This window comes from Colobus angolensis, unplaced genomic scaffold (genome assembly GCF_000951035.1).
Source record: "Colobus angolensis palliatus isolate OR3802 unplaced genomic scaffold, Cang.pa_1.0 Scaffold249, whole genome shotgun sequence".
Lineage (NCBI taxonomy): Eukaryota > Metazoa > Chordata > Mammalia > Primates > Cercopithecidae > Colobus > Colobus angolensis.
The window spans coordinates 67,088-87,051 of NW_012115699.1; the positions used below are offsets into that span (position 1 = coordinate 67,088).

At 46.1% G+C, this 19,964-nt stretch overlaps 1 protein-coding gene and 1 pseudogene across 2 annotated transcripts in view; both read left to right on the forward strand.

Annotated features, from left to right (window-relative positions):
- The window catches only part of LOC105514637, a 13,562-nt pseudogene extending 6,941 nt beyond the window's left edge, over positions 1-6,621 (forward strand).
- Positions 2,445-19,964, forward strand: part of ACTG2 (actin, gamma 2, smooth muscle, enteric) — a 27,036-nt gene continuing 9,516 nt past the window's right edge. Inside the window, exons 1-5 of one of the 2 annotated variants that reach the window (XM_011946036.1) lie at positions 2,445-2,524; positions 10,879-11,040; positions 11,922-12,050; positions 18,466-18,576; positions 18,848-18,932. In XM_011946036.1, the coding sequence (XP_011801426.1) occupies positions 10,915-11,040; positions 11,922-12,050; positions 18,466-18,576; positions 18,848-18,932 (451 nt within the window). In that variant the 5' untranslated portion in view covers positions 2,445-2,524; positions 10,879-10,914. The remainder of the gene's footprint in view (positions 2,525-10,878; positions 11,041-11,921; positions 12,051-18,465; positions 18,577-18,847; positions 18,933-19,964) is intronic. The other variant, XM_011946038.1, reaches the window with a different exon arrangement.

Below are 19,964 nucleotides of genomic sequence, written 5' to 3' on the forward strand. Positions count from 1 at the left end.
TCTGGTCTCTGGGCTGTCTGGAGCCTGGATCACAGCCAGTGCCTTTGTTACAGGCTTTTCACTGTTTATCGGCTGACTGTGCCAACTAAGAGGTGAATATCCATAAGGGCAAGCTGTCCCCACCCGCACCCTGACCATGGTGCTGAGTGATTAGAAGAAAGCTCACTCTGTGAAGCAACTCTTACTCTGAGAAGGAAAAGGATGTCCCCTCTAGACCCATGATCAGGTCAAGGGAGACTGGCACCCTGTTCCTGCCCTGGCCTCATTCCCACACAAGAAGAGAGAATCAGAGTGGGAGCTTATGACCCTGTCACTTAGCGTTGAGCTACCTGCCTCAGCCAGCTGGGACTGCGAGCACTCTGTCCATGCTGGAACAGCTCACACCTCATCCACTGCCACCTTGTATGCAGCACAGCTCCGGAAAGGGAGCCTTCTTCCCTCTAGAATCCCTAGTGAGGGTTTTTCTAGGAACTTGAAAGGCTCAGGAAGCTTCCCACAGGGCCTGGAATTTAGACTTAGGCACTAAACACGTAGGCCAGTGATCAAGCCATTGCACCAGGCCACCCAAAACCACCTGGAAGTCCCTGTGCACTTAGCAGGGATGCAATGCATACGTCTTCTATTGAAGCCGGGGTATCCTGAGCACCGGGTGGTGAAAGTTTGAGAGACACAGGTGGCTGAGGCCCACTCCCCGAGTTTCTGTTTCAATAGGGCTAGGTGGTGCCTGAGGACCTGCATTGCGAGCACATTCCCATGTCATGCTGCTGCTGCACTCTGGTGGTCCTCATGCTTTGGGAACCTCTGTGTTGATGACGGAGCAGAGTCAGAGAGGCCAGTCAGGAAACTGTGCCCCACTCCAGGCCAGTTAGGACTGGAGCCTGAGGCAACACAGGCCAGCAGGGATGGAGGGAGGACACAGAGCTGAGGGGCATTTCTGATGGGAGGAGCACCAGGCTGTGGTGACCAGGTGGTTGTGGGAGCATGAGGGAGACAGAGGGCTCTAGACTGACTGGCTTCTAGCTTGAAGGGCTGAGGGGATGGACTTGGAAGTTGGCAATGCAGGAGGCACAGCAGCTTTGAGGGTAGGGAAGAAGGGCTCAGTTTTAGACAGGATGAGTTTGAAGAGCTGGAGAGTCATCTGGATTGGGATGTCCAATAGGCAATTGATCATTTTAGTCTGGATCAGGGTGAGGGAGGGGGACCATGAGAATGCGGAGTTGAAAGTCATACCGCAGAGCTGGTAGCTGATTAATGTGGGAAATGAACAAGCTACCTAGGGAGAGTACATGAATTACACAAAGAAGAGCAAGAACGAGCCAGCCATGGTGGCTCTTGCCCGTAATCCCAGCACTTTGGGAGACCAAGGAGGAGGGATTGTTTGAATCCAGGAGTTCAAGAGTGAAACTCTGTCTAATTTTAAAAAAATAATAAGAAGAAGAAGGCCAGGTATAGTGGCTCACACCTGTAGGTCAAGGCAGTCAGATCACAAGGTCAGGAGTTCAAGACCAGCCTGGCCAACATGATGAAATCCTGTCTCTACTAAAAATACAAAAATTAGCTGGGTGTGGTGGCAGGTGCCTGTAGTCCCAGCTACTCAGGAGGCTGAGGCAGAAGAATCGTTTGAACCTGGGAGGCGGAGGTTGCAGTGAGCCAAGATTGTGCCATTGTACTCCAGCCTGGGAGACAGGGCGAGACTCTGTCTGAAAAAAGAAAAAAAAAAAGAAGAAGAAGAAGCTCAAGAATCACAGGACTGTGGAAAATCCTACAGGCCATGGGTCTTGTTAGGTGTGCCTCAACCCTGAAGCAGGTCCCTCAGTCTGCAATTCTCGATATTTACAGACTGGTAGAGGAAATCCATGAAGAACCCAAGAGAGAATGAAGCTTAAGGTGTCCTGAGACCCTCAGAGAACACAGCTCAAGGGTTAAGAGCTTGTGCCAAGGTGCAGCAGGTGAGTAAGGCACACAGGATTTCTTTCCTGGGTACAGATGGCATTTCTCTCCAGCTTTCATTGGTTCCAGGATTGTGCCAGACAAGGTATAATTACACCCATTTTGGGGACACTGCTTGGGTGTCCCAGGCAGACCCAGGGGCAGCATGCAGCAGGCCCTGAGGAGGGAGGTGTGGACGGAGGAGGCTCACTGCCATTCTTGGTATGGTTCTCACTCCAGGAGCACAGCTGCATCTGGTCTCACTCTGGGCAGCTTATAAGGCCTGGTGTGAGTTTTGTTTATGCAAGTGCAGCATAAAAGGAACAAATCTACCAGCACCGGGGCTGTTGCCACTGAGTCCTTTTGCATACATTTTTCAAATGATAATTCACTCTACCCACCCCCCTTCCCTACCCCCAAGGCGATTTATTGAAAAAACCACCTTATATGGTAATACTGCTAACACACCGTCAGCTGGCCTTTTTAGGGACTTTGTTTAAAGAAGATCCGCCTCTGGGGTTTTATATTGCTCTGGTATTCATGCCAAAGACACACCAGCCCTCAGTCACTGGGAGAAGAACCTCTCATAGCCTCGGTGAGTACTGTACGGCTTTTGCCACCTCTTCCTTTCCGGGGGCTGCCTGGCCTCCTGGGTGCGGGAGGTGCCTCCAGATTGGCCTGACTTCTGTGGCGCTGGCCCAGATCACACGCCAGGGCACTTGGTGGGAAGCGGCACCTGCGAACATACTGCAGCCTGCCGGGAAAAGGCATGGCTGGCCATGGGACATCCTGGGGCAGGGGCAGCTTGGAACCGTGCTCCCTGCCTCGGAAGGGGCTGGTGGGATATAATGCCTGCAGTCTCTACTAGCCCTCCTCCCCGGGGTCAGTGAAGGTCCACATCCTGATGTCCTTTGTGTTGGGTTAGAATGTCTGGGAGGCTGTTTTAGGGGATCATATACTTTGCAGAAAAGCAGCTTCTTTTCAGAATACTTGAGCCAAAGCCAACAGTGGTCCTGGTGTCCGTGAGCTGTTTAGTCCATGAAATGTCTGTGCTGGGAATGGGAGGGTATTTTCTTCAGATCCCCTGGGTCTCTGTCCTCTGATTTGTGCTTGGCTGAGGAGAATGGAGGGTTTTTGCAGTTCTTGAAGGCTCTAGGATCATTGGGGGATGGGGAAAATTCCACTGGCCCTGTGGCATCATGAGGTTTTGGGGTAGAAGGACCTTGGGGCCCATCTAGTTCATTCTCCTCCTCTGATGAGGACATTGAGGCCTAGAGACATTCATCCACTCATTCAAAAGACTCACACCCAACTGTAACCCATTTGCAGATGTCATTACTCCCCAACCCACCCAACACACACAGACACACGTGCATAAAGAATTAAGAGGAAGATGAGATTAAGGGGCCACTTCCACGTTTGGCATCAGAACTCACTAGCATCTCTTCACAGATGAGGCAGGCCGGGTGTGGCGGTGCAGGACTTGAAGGCAGACTGCCAGGCTAACCAAGTTACTGAGTGACCTCAGCTTCCTCACCTGTAAAATGGGGGCAAGAATAACAATATCTACTTGGCGATGGTGTGAGGATTAAATGAGAGAATGCATATATACGGCACTCAGCTCAAGGCTGTCAGGGCCCTGCCCTGAGTTCTCAAACTTTAAGAATCACCTGGAGGGCTTGTTAAACCATAGATTGCCCTATGGCCTACCCCTGATTCTGATTCCAGTAGGCCGAGATGTGGCCTGATACTTGGGATTCCTAACAAGCTCCCAGGCGATGCTGAGGCTGCTGGTCTGGGACCACACTTCGTACAGGGAGGCTCTAAGTGCTGACTTTGATTACCTGAATGTGGTTTGGACTCTCATACTAACCCTTGGGCTGAAAAGAGGCAGAGCTTCCTGTGACAGAGATGGATGGGTGCTGGAGAAACTGCAAAGAACAGTAAGATCCTACGTGCCAGGCCTGAGAAAAGGGGATGGGCCGTGTGACATCATGAACTTGGGGCAAGATATCTTTCCTCTTCCCCCTTGTTCATTCTGCCAACATTTACTGAGCACTTATTATGGGCCAGGCACTGTCCCTGCTCCTTAGGTACAGTGGAGAGGCTTCTGCAGTTACTGGAAGAGACAGATAAACAGATGAGAACCATGGAGCAAATAAGTATATGAAAGCGGTAAAGCCCAGGAGGAGCCCATCACTCAGCCCAGGAGTTATCAGGGAAGACTTCCTGGAGGAAGAGGTGCCTGAGCTTGCTCCTGAAGTAAGGTAGTCCTGGTAAAGAGTGAGCATGGTCTTTGGGACTCAAGTGGCTCAACTCCACTCAATTTAGATGGCAAGGCAAGAATCAGGTAAAACTAAAATCAAGGGGTCAACAGGGCTGGATTACAAGGGCTTTAGACTCTAAAGGATCAGGCTATGGGGAGCCATGGAAGGGTTTTAATCTGGAGGGTATCTGTTGAAGGGGCTGCTTTGGCAGCTGTGAGGAGAGTGGACTGCAACAGGGCAAGAGCACAACTGCAGCATGCGGTGGTCCTGAGCTGGTGGCATGGGTGCCGTGGAGGTAGAAGTAAGAAGGGCTGGTGATAGATTGAGAGGGAAGAGGGTGGCACCAGGGCATTGGGCGTGGGCTCAGGGTGGGTGGTGTGAGTCTGTGAGGGCAGCTCCAGGCAGAGGCTGGTGATGAGGAGAGCAGTCCTGAAGGTGTGGAGTTGGGGTGCCGGGGTCGGGGGTTTGGTGGGGGAGATGCACAGCAGGCTGTGCAGGCCTAGAACTCAAGAGAGGGGTCTGGACAGGAGCAGAACCAGGGGAGTGAATGGAAGGCCAGGTAAGAGCCAAAAGAGAAGGCACCCGCGACAGATTCTGGAGGATCCAAAATATTACTCAACAGAGTTGTTTTTCACTGAACTCACGCATATATATGAACCTCGTGAAGATACCACGAAGTTAATTAGAGGTGCTGCTAGAATTTTCCACCGTGGCAGTGTTTTTCATAGATGATTTCTCTCCACCAGGGTTTCTGATGGTTTGTAGATATGTGTAGGCAAATAATAAAAGGCAGAGACGCAGCTGCTTACATGTCACTTGAAGCCCTCACCCAAAAACCTGTCCCCAGCTATTGTTTGAAATCTCATTATCACAGAGGCCCTCCTTTTAGGCCTAACACTTTCTGTCAAAATGAAAATGTCTTTGAGAACTGACATAAATTCAACTTTCAGTAGTCATTGATGTGTGAAATGGATCATTCAATTCCTTTCAATATGACAGGCTTCATCCTGGGAGCAAGTTTTGATGGAGAAGAGTAAGAGAGATTAATAAGAATTATTATTCTTTGCAGCCTTTCACGACAGGGATTGATGAGGCCCAGAAAGTACATATTTTAGGCTTTAGGAGCCTGAAGGTCTCTGTCACAAGTACTCAATTCTACCATTGTAACAAAAGCAGCCATAGATAATATGTAAGTGAGTGGGTGTGGCTGTGTTTCAGTAAGACTTTATTTATTAGACTCTGAGATTTGAATGTCATATAATTTCCACGGGTCATGAAATATTTTTTTCTTTTGTTTTTTTCTCAACCATTTGAAAATGTAGGGCTAGGTGCAGTGTTTATACCTGTAATCCCAATACTTTGGGATGCCAAGGCAGGAGGACGACTTGAGGCCAAGAGTTTGAGACCAGCCTGGGCAACATAGCAAGACCCTGTTTCTAAAAAAAAAAAAAAAAAAATTGAACTTAGCAGAATGTAGTGACCATGCCAGCCACATGCCTGTCATCCCAGCTCCTAGGACGAGGAGAAAGGATCCTTGAGCTCAGGAGTTCAAGCCTGCAGTGAGCTTGATGGTGCCACTGGACTCAATGCCTAGGTGACAGAGTGAGGCCCAGTATTTAAAAAAAAAAGAAAGGAAAAACCATCCTGAGATACAGGCCATATAGAAACAGGCTGGAATTTGCCTACACTTACAATGTCTACGGCACCTTCATTTCCATTCCGTAATCTTGTGAGATAGATACTATCATTTCCATGTTCTAGCGGAGAAACTAGGGCCCAGGGAAAGACAAAGGGACTGGACTGTGGGAAGCGGGAACCAGGAGGGAGAAGAGGGTAAAGGAAGGAGCAGTGAGAAGATTTCTAGAGCCAAACTTGTCTCCTTCTAGGTACTGGGGTGGGTGGATTTTAACAGCTCTGCCCTCACATCGTGTTTGGGGTGGCCAGGGAGACGGGTGAGTGAGCAAATGACTTGCACTCATTATGTCTTTGGTTTCTGGCCACCTTCGGGGCAAAGGCAATAAAAGCTTCGTTCTTGAGTCAGTGAGAGCTTCAATGAAGCCCAGATGTCATTCGTGCTGAAGGAACCAGAGCCACTCTCTGCTCCCCGCCAAGCATGAAGCGGTTGTGACCCCAGGAAACCACAGTGACTTTGGCTCTGGTTCAGCTGACACGCTCGAGTCTAGCCACAAATTACCAGAAAGCAGCTGAGGAAAGTTTAGAATTTCTCCTGGCAGAAACAGTACGGGAGTCTGGCTCCAGGGTGAACACCTTCTTCTCAGAGCAGCACGGGGCCCTTGGGAGGCTGGACTCCACCGGCCCTCCCCCTGCCTTCCCTCTGCCTTCCCCGCCCTCGCTTCACATTGGGTTTTGCCTTCAAAACAGTAAACTCCAAGCCACCCGAAGTGCTGCGGAACAGCGTTGCTGACAGCTTCAAGTCACCTTGTGGCTTGTCTCAGCTGCTGCTCTGCACTGGAAACAAAATTCCAGGCTCTGCCTCTTTCTGTGTGTGGGAAACGCTGGAGGGAGTTTGGGGAGGGAGACAAAAGGGCTCATTGAAAACCCAGACGGGCTTGAACTGTAAGTCACACAGGAGAGAGGGACGCTGAGGGACCCCAGAGGGAGACAGTCTCGGAGCACAGCTTTGCCTCCTTTGCTACTTCCTCGCTTTGGAGGTTGCTTTCGCCTCAAGGTGGACCACCTGCTAGAACAGGGCAGCACTGCTGTTCACTGGCCAGCTTGGAGAGAAAACTGCCCATGTGATTCTAAGTCAGGCCCTTGTGACTGAACCATCATGAGGCTGGACTGTGGGGACTCAGGTATCCCAGTGGCAGAGCACACCAGGCCTGGGAGGGGCCGCTCAGATGGCAACACTGTCATTCAATATTTATTGAACACCTACTGTCTTAATCCATGTTTGTTGCTACCACAGAATATATAAGACTGGGTTATTTATAAACAATGGAAATTTATTTCTCAAAGTTCTGGAGGCGGGGACGTCCAAGATCAAGGCACCAGCAGATTCAGTGTCTGTCTGGTGAGAGCCCAGAGTCTGCTTCCAAGACGGCGCCTTGTTGCTGTGCCCTCACATGGCAGAAGGGCAAGAGAGAGTGAGAAGGGACCAAATTCGCCCTTTTATAAAAAACCCATTCCTGAGAAGGACATTAGTCCATTCAAGAGGGCAGATCCCTGCTGCTAAAATTGGTAACGAAATTTCAACATGAATTTTGAAGGGCACAAACATTCCAACCATAGCACCGCCTATGTGTTAAACACCCACTTAGGTGCTGGGGCTGTAAAAAGTAAATCTAGGCGTGGCCCTGGCACAGGAGGGACTCCATTTCATAGAGAGAAAAGAACACAGACCCTTTTGTTTTAGGGTGCTTGCTGCCAACAGCTCTGGACAGACAGACTGAAGCAAAAACACCAAACATGGAGAAGTTTTGACAGCTCCCCAAAGTAGTGAGGAAGGCACATCTCAGGCTTGGGAAATGTCCTCAGTGGGTGCCAGGCCTGCCTCTCCCAGCCTCTTCTCAGTGAAGAGAGCTCTGGCTTCTTTACCTTCTCTGAGATTTGGCTTCCAAAGCTATGAGATGGAATTAAAGATATCTTCTCTCGGGGCTGTTTTGATGATTAAATAGATAATATATGTGGAAAACCCCATGCTTTTTAAAATTAAAAATCCATTTTTACCAAAAATGGGAACACTGAACATACTGCTGTTTCACCTACCAAAGCAACTTGCAACTTTTCTATTGCATTAAATAGTTTAGTCTCTCCATTGTATGGAGGCTTCCAGCAATTAGTTTACAAGCCAACTTATTTATTATTCCGTAACTTTTTTTTGATATTGAGATTGTTCCTAATTTTGATCATTTTAAACAAAGGTGTGAAAACAGGCCAAATCTTTTCATTCACCCATGACTGTTTCACAAAGATAGATTCGTAGAAGTGCTTTTGGGGAGTCAAAAGGTGTGTACATCTTTAAGGCTTTTAATAAGTATTTTCAAATTCCCTTTCAGAAAAGTAGTACAATTTGACACTCACAAGCAGTGACTGTGAAGCCACTTCTCCACACCTTTGCCAGCAAGGGTGGCCCCAAGAACCACACACGGTACCCCAGCTAAGGGCAGAGGTAGCTTTTATCCTGGCCATGGCACACTGCTAATGATCAACAAGACGCCAAGTCCTGCTCACAGATGCTAAACAAGAGCTTTCTTTTTTTCTTTCTTTCTTTCTTTCTTTCTTTTTTTTTTTTTTTTTTTTGAGACAGAGTCTCGCTCTGTCGCCCAGGTTGGAGTGCAGTGGCATGATCTCGACTAACTTCAAGCTCTGCCTCCCGGGTTCACGCCATTCTCCTGCCTCATCCTCCTGAGTAGCTGGGACTTCAGGTGCCCGCCACCACGCCCGGCTAATTTTTTTTTTTTTTGTATTTTTAGTAGAGATAGGGTTTCACCGTGTTAGCCAGGATGGTCTCAATCTCCTGACCTCGTGATCCGCCCGCCTCAAAGTGCTGGGATTATAGGCGTGAGCCAATGTGCCTGGCCACAAGAGCTTTCAGAGTTTGGTTATTGAAACTCACAATATAGGAATTCATATTCATTTCATTAAATTTAACCTTGGCTGTGTGTCGTGGCTCACTTGTAATCTCAGCACTTTGGGAGGCTGAGGCAGGAGAATCACTTGAGCCCAGGAGTTCAGGACCAGCCTGGGCAACAGAGGGAGACCCCATCTGTACAGAAGAAAAAATTTAAATCAGCTAGGCATAGCAGGGCCTGCCTGTGATCCCAGCTACTGGGGATGCTGAGGTGGGAGGATCGCTTGGGCCTGGGAGGTCAAGTCTGCAGAGAGCCGTGTTCTTGCCACTGCACTGTAGCTTGGGTGACAGAGCAAGACCCCGTCTCAAAAAAAAAAAAAAAACCTCTTTTGATTCAGCTCATTTTCTCTGCCTTTTGAGATCTTCTTGGATTTTTATTCTTTCACCCAGTGTATTTAATATTACTCTCTCCCAGCTGTTTTATCTGAAAACTTGATCAACCTGTTCATTATATTTTCATTCATTTATAAAAACATCACACGAGAAAGGGTCGAGAGTAGAGCCCTGAGACATATTGCTGCCTCCTCATTGACACTGACTGAGGCAGCTGCAAATATACCAAATTGTATTATTGCTTAGTACATGGCTTTATCAAGAGGGATATCCTATTCTGGACCTTGTGGGCTGGTTTAGAGAATGAGGACTCATCACTGGGGCCATGGGAGACATAAGGATCAGCAGAGACGGAGGCGAAGCTGGATTTAAGAAGTCACAGCAGGCCTCTCCCCTAGTGGGAGCCTTGCTTTGAATATAACTGAGAAGGGCTTCGTTTTACTCTTGAAAATGTTAACAAGCCTCTGCTCAGTGTCTACCTAGCCTTCAGACCTCGCATTCTCAGGCCTGTGGTGCTGCCTCCTCTCTGCTTCAGTCACAGTCTTCTGGGACCAGGATCACGGGTTTCAGAAGTTCCCCTCTCGGTGCTCCATGTCGTAGGCACCTGCGGTTACACATTCTGGATAAAACTTCAGCCCTCCTTCTCTTTCTGTGCCTGGCACTTCTCTTGTCTCTGGACTTCTGGAAGTCTGCCTCCCCAGCCCCTCAGCTGGGGCCTTCCCCACTTCTGCCCCGCCCCACTGGGTCCTCCAAGGCTAGGAGGCAATCTCTCACCATCTTCCGAGGCTCTGTTGCTTCTCCTTCATCACCAAATGCCAGGAATTTGTCAGCTGCTGTTTGTAACTCAAAAGAAAGAAAGAGAAGGAAAGGGACACAGGAAGGAAGGAAGGCAGAAAAAAAGAAAGAATGCGTGCAGCAGATGTTGGGAAAGTTAATTTCTTCATTAGTTTGCATCTGTCCTAATTCGGATCTCGGCATGGGGGAGGGAATCCTCTGTTGTCCCCATCTGTCGAGGCAGCATACAGTGAGTCCCATCATGGAGTTTCTTCTTTTCCTCTCTCCTCCCAGAGTGCCCCTTCCTTGTCAAGGTGCTTCTACCCTTAGGAGTGTACATTTCACCTATAACCACTGCCTATTTTTTCCTTAGTGATATGTTATGCTATTGATTTTTAATTATATAAACTATATGCAAATGCAGCCTCCTTGTAAAAAAATTAAAATATTATAGATATAACACAGCACTTCCTCTCCCAGTTCTTCTCCACACTCCCAGAGGTAATCACTATAATCGGTTTGCTAGGTGTCCTTCCAGAACTTTTAGCCTCTTTCTTTGGCTTGTATGTGGTCACCTTCTCACTGCATCCTCCCGTGGCCTACCCTCTGCATGCATCTGGATCCTAACTTCCTCTTCTTATAAAGACACCCATCCTATTGGAATATTCATATTGGATGACAGCCATATTGCATTAATCTCATTTTAACTTAATTATCTCTTTAAAGACCCTATCTCCAAATACAGTCATCTTCTGGGTACTGGGGGTTAAGACTTAAACATGAATCTTTAGGGGGGCACAATTCACAATTCAGGGTAAAGGGAGGAGGCTCAACTGCTAGAGAGTGGGAGGCCGAGCCCATGCCTGTCCCTCCTGGAAGTGTGCCCTGGTTGCAGGTAGGGTCAGGCCCCAAAGCCAAGAAACTGTCTCCAAACTGATTTGACAAGTGGCTGACTAGTTCTCTTCTCCCACAAACCGCAAGGTGCTCCAGTCCCCAGCTCACTCGGCCACTCACACCATGTGTGAAGAGGAGACCACCGCACTCGTGTGTGACAATGGCTCTGGCCTATGCAAGGCAGGCTTCGCAGGAGATGATGCCCCCCGGGCTGTCTTCCCCTCCATCGTGGGCCGCCCTCGACACCAGGTGTGTGCTCATCTGGATACCAGGCTTTGAGCCACTAGGAGTAAGCGCTACACCGTGAGACCCTGCTGAGCTGGGGGTTAGAGGAAGGGAGTGTGTGTGTGTGTGTGTGTGTGTGTGTGTGTGTGTGTGTCTCTGCATGCACATGCGTGCATGCATGCCAGGTGTAGGGAGTTCTTTTCTGATTAACTGAGAGAGCAGGACCCTTTAAGTAGAAATATCCAGGGCCAAAACCAATATACGTCGGGCACACAATGACACTATTGTGTCTGGCTTACATTTGGGGGGTTGCTAGGTTTGGAAAAATTAATTGAACAAGCCTCTTGCCTTTAAGAAATTTACATTTTGTGAAGAAATACACTTAACTAGTCAGAGATCATGGACTGTGATAGAGGTAAAATATTTCATAGGAAGGGAAAGGTGTCACAGAAAAAGGAATACCTGAGAATAAGAAGGATTTCAGCAGGTGGAGAGAATAGCAAAGATTTGGAGATCTAAAAGTGCAGGCACAGGGGATTTGAGGAGGGTACATACAAGTTGTGTGTGTGTGTGTGTCTGTGTGACTATGTGTCTGTGTGTCTGTCTGTCTGTGTGTAGTAGGACGAGGGGAAGAAGTGTATGGGTGGGGCTTGTTTTATCTCAGAAAACAACATTGCCTGAAGAGAAAGAAGAAAGGCCAACCCACAAGAAATCCTCCACCTTCTCTTCCTGACACCTCCACACTCACTGGTATCTGCTCCATCCTGTCTCCTGCTATCCTGTTTCCAGGTGAAGAAAGCTGTTTTTCCCATCCTCATCCTTCTTCAGAGACCTTCCAGTGCCTGAATCCCTCTGTGTGGAGCCCTCAGTCAATTCATTTCTCTTTTCTTCTCTTTGCATTGCAGGGTGTGATGGTGGGAATGGGCCAGAAAGACAGCTATGTGGGGGATGAAGCTCAGAGCAAGCGAGGGATCCTAACTCTCAAATACCCCATTGAACACGGCATCATCACCAACTGGGATGACATGGAGAAGGTATCTGTAGACTCCCCCTTAATGAGCCTACTTTAATGATCACCCATCATCATGACCCTTGTATCCATAGACCACTGTGCTCTGTCAACTCTCAATCTAAAATGCTTCTCACTTCTGTCTTTCCTTTCTTTTCAGCCCCACAACCATTTCTCCAACCTAGGCTGCCAACATCTCTCCCTGGACTATTGCAATGACTTCCTGGCTGATTTCTTGGTCTCTTGCCCTCATTCACCGAATTCATTCTCTACACTGCTGCAAAGCTGATCTTTCTAAACACAGGTCAGCTCATGTCGCTCACCTCCTCAGAAATCTTCAGTAGCTCTTCATTAACCAACAGGGGGTTCCTAACTCCCTGTCTTGTTATCGGAGGACCTGTCCCCGTCTAATCCCCATGATCATCTTTTCCTGCAATATTTACTCAGGCCAGTGCTCACCCCTTCTTTAAAATGCTGGTGCTGGCTCAAGAGAGGCAAACAGCCGTCTCTCATTCTTATCTTCCCTGTCAAGACTTCACATAGGTAGACTGATGCTAGAGTATGATGATGAGTCTCCAGTGAAAGTTTTTAAGTAGAACTCTCTCAGGGTTTCTAGAAGCCTTTTTGTTTAAGAAAATATGGTCGGGGGGGCGGCAGAATTTTTACATGGTGGAGCTCATGGTCAACAAAATTATGTGTGCAAAATGCTAATAGAGCCTTTCTAATATTCTTGCGATTAACTCTGCTGACAGTTGGCTGAGTGTTCTTGTTTCTGCAATGGCTGTCTTCGGAAATGTGATACAGGGCTTACTGAGCAGACTGCAACTGGAAATGAGGAATGTTGACTTGAAGTCTGTAATTCATTTATACTTTTCTCTAAATCCTAGATTGAGTCACTCGATGTGAGATAAGTACTGCATATAAAATGCAATAGATTTCACGTTAGCACAGACATTAGAGGCAATGGCAGGAAATCCAGGTGCAAAACCCACCTTATAAGTCTTAGTTTTCCCATTTGTAAAGTGAAAATAAAAAACACTTTGTGCTTTAGGTTGCTTTAGAGATTGAATTAGGTAAATGCTTAGTATAATCCCAAGGCATGGAACATACTTATGTGCTCAATAAGTGACATGTATGATTCATAGATATGTAACATTATCTAATTTAAAAACATAATAGGCTGGGCATGATGGCTTACGCCTGTAATCCCAGCACTTTGGGAGGCCAAGGCAGGTGGATCACAAAGTCAGGAGTTCAAGACTAAACTGGCCAACATGGTGAAATCCTGTCTCTACTAAAAACACAAAAATTAGCTGGGCGTGGTGGTGGGTGCCTGTAATACCAGCTACTTAGGAGGCTGAGGTAGGAGAATCGCTTGAATGCAAGAGGCAGAGGTTGCAGTGAGCCGAGATTGCATCACTGCACACCACCGTGGGCAACAGAGTGAGACTCCATCTCAAAAAATAAAAAATAAAAATAAAAAAACACACACACGTAATAGAGGCCAGTGGCTCATGCCTATAATCCCAACACTTTGGGAAGCCAAGGCAGGAGGATAGCTTGAGGCCAGCCTGGGCAACATGGTGAGACCCTATCTCTATGAAATAAAAATTTAAAAATTTACTGGGCATGGTAACACATGACTGTGGTCTCAGCTGTTCAGGAGGCTGAGGCATAAGGATCACTTGAGCAGAGGTGGTGGAGGCTGCAGTGAGCTGTGTTCACACCACTGCACTCCAGCCTGGGTGATAGACTGAGAGCATGTCTCAAAAACAAAAAAAAAAGAAAACCAAGAAGGAAAGGAAGGAAGGAAGGAAGAAAGAAAACATAATAGACAAACTGTTTTATTCACAGTAGTGACAATGTGTGAACTCTTTAAAGAAACCCTTAAAAATAAATTATGTGCCTTAAGGCCAGGCACAGTGGCTCATGCCTGTAATCTCAGCACTTTGGGAGGCTGAGGCAGGCAAATCACTTGAGGCCAGGAGTTTGAGGCCAGCCTGGCCAACCAACATAGTGAAATCCTGTCTCTACTAAAAATACAATAATTAGCTGGGTGTGGTAGTGGGCGCCTGTCACCCAGCTACTCCAGAGGCAGGAGAATCGCTTGAACTCGGGAGGTGGAGGTTTCAGTGAGCCAAGATCGCATCACTGTACTCCAGCCTGGGCAACAGAGTGAGACTCTATATATATTTAAAATACATATATATATATATATAAAATATAAAATCATTTCATTATATATAATCATTTCATTATATATCTATAAATCATTATATATATGCATATATATATCTCATGTGCCTTAAAAGAAAAACCAAATTGGGTAGAAGTGTCAAATGTCCTCAAATTAATTAATAGGCTCATTGCATTCCAATAAAAATTATGCAGCATAATTCTAAAGTATGTTTGCAGAAATAAATAAGCAAAAATTATGAAACAAAATGAATTTTTTAAATTATGAAGGAAGACACAATATAATGAAATACAATATAAATTGTAAAGTTAAAACAATTTGATTTCAGCAAAAAGATAAAGAGGAAATATATAATAAATGAAACTTCCAACACAAGACAGGAGGAAAGGACTATTCAACAAATTATTCTGGGACAAATGATTAGTTATTTTGGGAGCTGGAGAATCTTGGTTTATAGCCCTAAGCTCATACCATTTCACCAAAACCATGTCAATTAAATATTAAAGTTAAACATAAACATTTAAATTACCAAAAATATAATACAGTTAATGTGAGCATTTAATCAAACTTCTGGTAAGAGTGGTCATAGAGAAAAAGAATGACAAATTTGACTTCTTAAAGAATCATAACTTTTAATATCTCAAAAATAACCAAATTTAAAAGCCAAATAACAAACTGCAAAAAAAAGTCCAATGAGGGATTAATATGAACAGTTAATGCAAATTGACAATTAAAAATATGAAGCATTCTCCAGACAAATAAAAAACAAACAATTAGCTGAATAGAAATTATGAAAAGTTGCAAATGTGAAAAAATTTAAACTCATTTGAAACAAAAAAATCAAAGTAAAATAACTAGGTATGATTTTTACCTATCAAATTATTTCATATTTTAAGAGTGAGAGCACTGAATTCAGGTAAGGATGGGGTAAAACAGCCACTTTTTTATTCTGAAGTAAAGAGTGGTTCAGCCTATTTGTTAATAACAGAAATCAGAAAGTCTTCCAATTGCCATGTTCTTTAACCCAGTAATTCCACTTTTAGAATCTTCTTCTTTGGAAAACATCCTGAATACAAAAAACAAATTGCAATATGCCAAAGATAACTATCATAGGATTATTTATAACCAAAAATCAAAGACACCATGAATAGTAATGTGATTAAATATATGATCGTATATGATAAAATGTTATATAAGCACTTTAAAAAGTTTGTTTACTTTATTAAAAACAAATATTTATTATGAAAAGTAAAATGATTTATGTTATAAAAACAAATTTTAACATAGTCTAATAATAATAAAAGAATATGAAATAAATAACGATAGTAATAAATTTAAAAATACATAAAGACAAAAGATTAGGAAAAAGAAAAAAGTCAAAATGTTAAATGTTGGTTGTTAGGTGATGGACATAGGAGAGATTTTTTTTTTTTTTTTAATTTTTTTTTGGAGACAGAGTCTCGCTCTATCGCCCAGGCTGGAGTGCAGTGGCCAGATCTCGGCACACTGCAAGCTCCACCTCCCAGGTTTACACCATTCTCCTGCCTCAGCCTCCCAAGTAGCTGGGACTACAGGCGCCCGCCACCACACCCGGCTAATTTTTTGTATTTTTTAGTAGAGACGGGGTTTCACTGTGTTAGCCAGGATGGTCTCGATCTCCTGACCTCGTGATCCGCCCCGCCTCGGCCTCCCAAAGTGCTGGGATTACAGGCTTGAGCCACCGCGCCCGGCCAGGAGAGATTTTTATGCCACTAAAATAAAATTTTTTTTGACTGGGTGCTGTGGCTCAAGCCTGTAATCCCAGCACTTTGGGGGGCCAAGGCAGGCAGATCACGAGGTCAGGAGATTGAGATCATCCTGGCTAACACGGTGAAACCCCGTCTCTACTAAAAATACAAAAAGTTAGTTGGGTGTGGTGGCAGGCGCCTGTGGTCCCAGCTACTCGGGAGGCTGAGGCAGGCAAATGGCGTGAACCCAGGAGGTGGAGGTTGCAGTGAGCTGAGACCGCGCCACTGCGCTCCAGCTTGGGCGACAGCGTGAGACTCCGTCTCAAAAAAAAAAAAAAAAAAAAAATTTCTTTTTTGAGGTAGGATTTTCCTCTGTCACCCAGGCTGGAGTGCAGTGGTGCAGTCATAACTCACTGCGGTCTCGGCCTCCTAGGCTCAAGGAATCCTCTTGCCTCTGTCTCTGGTGTAGCTGGGAACACAGGTGCACACCACATCCAGTTGATTTTTAAATTTTTTGTAGAGACAGGGTCTCACTTTGTTACCCAGGCTTGTCTCCAACCTCTGGGCTCAAGCAATCCGCCTTCCTCAGCTCCCCAAAGTGCTGGGATTACAGGCATGAGCCACCACACTCGACCTTAAAAATATTTTTCTAACTTTAAAAATTATCAACATCTTTAACTTTTAAGGTATAAAAACTCCAAAAAATAAACTAAAATCAAGTGCAGATGCTTGAGCCCAACATCCAAGGATTCTGGTTCAGTGGATCAGATGATCCAAGGTGACTCTGAGAGAGGTTCTCTAGGAAGCACATTTTAAGTAGCATGGGGTCCCCTCCTTAAGACCAGTTGCTGTCCTTTGGGCTCCTGTGCAACGCTCACAGTCCAGGGCCTCTGCCTCGGATGCCTTTCACAGCAGCCTCTGGAGACCTTCTTTTGCTCTCAAGGCCCATTTAAATCCCTCAGATAATGAATTACTCCTATCTCTTCCTTCACTTGAAATGTGGCTTGTGTTTTTCTTTTTGTTTGTTTTGGTCTTTTTTAACCGTCTCTCTCCCCTCTGGACTTTGCAACCGAGAATTGGGTGCCATGTCTGATTCATATCTACCCTCATCACACTTACCACCGTCTTAGCACAAACCTGGCGGTCCATAAATACATAGGTCCAATGGCATCAAATGACCCTGTGCCTCACCTCTGAGGAAACCAAAGCCCCATTTCCCTGCTACACTTTGCCCAATCCTTCTGCAAGACTCCTTTTTGGTTGTACTTGATCACTGAAGAAGAAACTGGACACGGGAAGAAATTAACTTCCTCTAAAACAGTGGTTCTTTTTAAATTTTGAGACAGGGTTTCACTCTGTCGCACAGGCTGGAGTACAGTGCCATGATCACAGCTCCCTGCAGCCTTGACCTCCTGGGCCCAAGCGATCCTCCTGCCTCAGCCTCCTAAGTAGCTGGGACTACAGACAGGTGCTACCATGCCTGGCTAATTTTTTATCTTTTTGTAGAGACAGGTCCCCACTATGTTGCCCAGGCTAAGCAGTGGTTCTTAACTGGGATGATTTTGCTTCCCAAAGGACATTTGGCAATGTCTGCAGACATTTTTGATTATCACAACTTGAAAACTGCTGCTAGCATCCAGTGGGTGGAGACCAGGGATACTGGTCGGCCCTCTACAGCAAAGAATTATCCAACCTAAAATGTCATAGTGTTGCGATTGAGAAACCCTGCTTTAAAGCACCAGGCTGGCCAATAATAGACAGTGAAAATTGAGCCCAAGTGCCTCTATCAGATTCTCAGCAGGAGACAGTGTACATTCAGCTGGGGTTTTGAAATTGATTGACATGTATACTCAGCTGCAGTTTTACAACTGGTTAAATGAATGTCCTACAGAAATGTGCGTAGGGTTAAGGCAACTACAAAAGGATGTCGAGGCACCCAAGAACCAGCAACAGAGGGAGCTCTCACACCCCTAAACATGAAGGGGCCAGGTGACAAGGGCAGTGTCATTGGAGCTTAGAGAGAGCTTGAGCCCTGAAAGAGGGGCTGCCCAACAGGAACTGTGCTCATGGAGGGCCACACTATTGTCAGGAGATAAACCCTGACTTATTTTGCCCTCTTACTTTCCAGTCTCTTGCAGGTATCTTCTATCAGCCAAATATAGTCAGAAGCCAGAAAGCAATGAACACTTGAGTGACAATGTGCCTTGCATCACTCAGTGCACAAAGGCAGGGGAGAGAGTGTAGCAGAGTGGAGAAGAGGGAAGGTCAAATGGAAATAATGAACACATAGAAAATACTGGTTCCAGGTCTGAGTCCTACCTGGGGCCCTGTTGAGAAGGAATATGTCAAATTTCCTTCAAATGTCAATCAGAAATGTCCAGGGTTGACCATTCTCCTCTCCAGATCCATCCCGTCCTGTGTAACATGGTGCCACACTCTCCCAGCAAGGAAATGTCAATCAGAATTTTCCAGTCACTGGGGGTCTGCCAGGTTCATCTGGCTTTTGTCTCCACTAGATCTGGCACCACTCCTTCTACAATGAGCTGCGTGTAGCACCTGAAGAGCACCCCACCCTGCTCACAGAGGCTCCCCTAAATCCCAAGGCCAACAGGGAGAAGATGACCCAGGTAAGAAGCCAGGAAGACTTAAACACTGGCACAAGAATGCAACATGGATGCTTGGCCAGATACCTTCTCCCCTTCAAACATCAGTGCAACAGAACTCTCTGAGGACCTGCTATGTCCATAGTCCATGCCAGGCCCTGGGGGAGTGGGTGTGGAATAATGAACTACCAAACTGGCATAGTTCCCACCCTTAATGAGATTACAAACCATTCTACAGGCCAAGAAGTGCTGTGATTTTTGCCAGATAATCTTTTATTCTTCATTGTCCTTTAAGATCATGTTTGAAACCTTCAATGTCCCTGCCATGTACGTCGCCATTCAAGCTGTGCTCTCCCTCTATGCCTCCGGCCGCACGACAGGTGAGTAATCCTATAATCCATTCCTTTTCTGACTTCAGGGGAGGTAGGGAAAAGCTGGGGTCTGGCAGAGGCTCCTGGTCAGAGGAATCAAAGGGACAGCTGAAGTCCAGGCAAAATCTTGCTTAGGGATAACAGGTGAGAATGCCCGTGTGGAATGCCGGATGTGAGCCTACCTGGTATAGCTGGAAAAAACATCCAGTGAGAACTGTTTCCTTCACAGTAATCATTCCAGGAGCTTCTACACATACACACATTCCAACAGTACTGGAATGTTTCTGCTTCATGAAGCAGAAAGAGTAGAACCTGTGGTGGTGGAAATGTAAGTGCAGTTACACATAGATTAATGACAGGGATATGTTCCAAGAAATGTGTGTCATTAGGTGGCTTTGTCGAGGTGGGAACCTCAGAGAGTGTACTTGCACAAACCTAGATGCTATAGCCTACTACATGTCCAGGCTGTATGGCGTGGCCTGTTGCTTCCAGGCTACAGACCTGTATAGCATTTAACCATGATTAATACTGTAGGGAACTGTAACAGAATGGTTATTTATTTGTATAGCTAAACATACTGAAACATAGAAAAGTTACAGTGAAAATATAGTATCAAAGATAAAAAATGGTACACCTGTATAGGGCACTTACCATGAATGGAGCTTGCAAGACTAGAAGTTGCTCTGGGTGGGTTAGTGAGTGAGTAGTGAGAAAATGTGAAGACCTAAAACATTACTGGGCACTACTGTAGACTAAACACTGTACACATCAGCTGTACTACATTCATAAAAATATTGTTCTTGGCCAGGCATGGTGGCTCATGCCTGAAATCCCAGCACTTTGTGAGGCTGAGGTGGGCAGATCACATGAGGTCAGGAGTTTAAGACCAGCCTGGCTAACACGGTGAAACCCTGTCTCTACTAAAAATACAAAAATTAGCTGGATGTGGTGGCAGGCACCTGTAATCCCAGCTACTTGGGAGGCTGAGGCAGAAGAGTCGCTTGAACCTGGGAGGCAGAGGTTGCAGTGAGCCAAGATCAC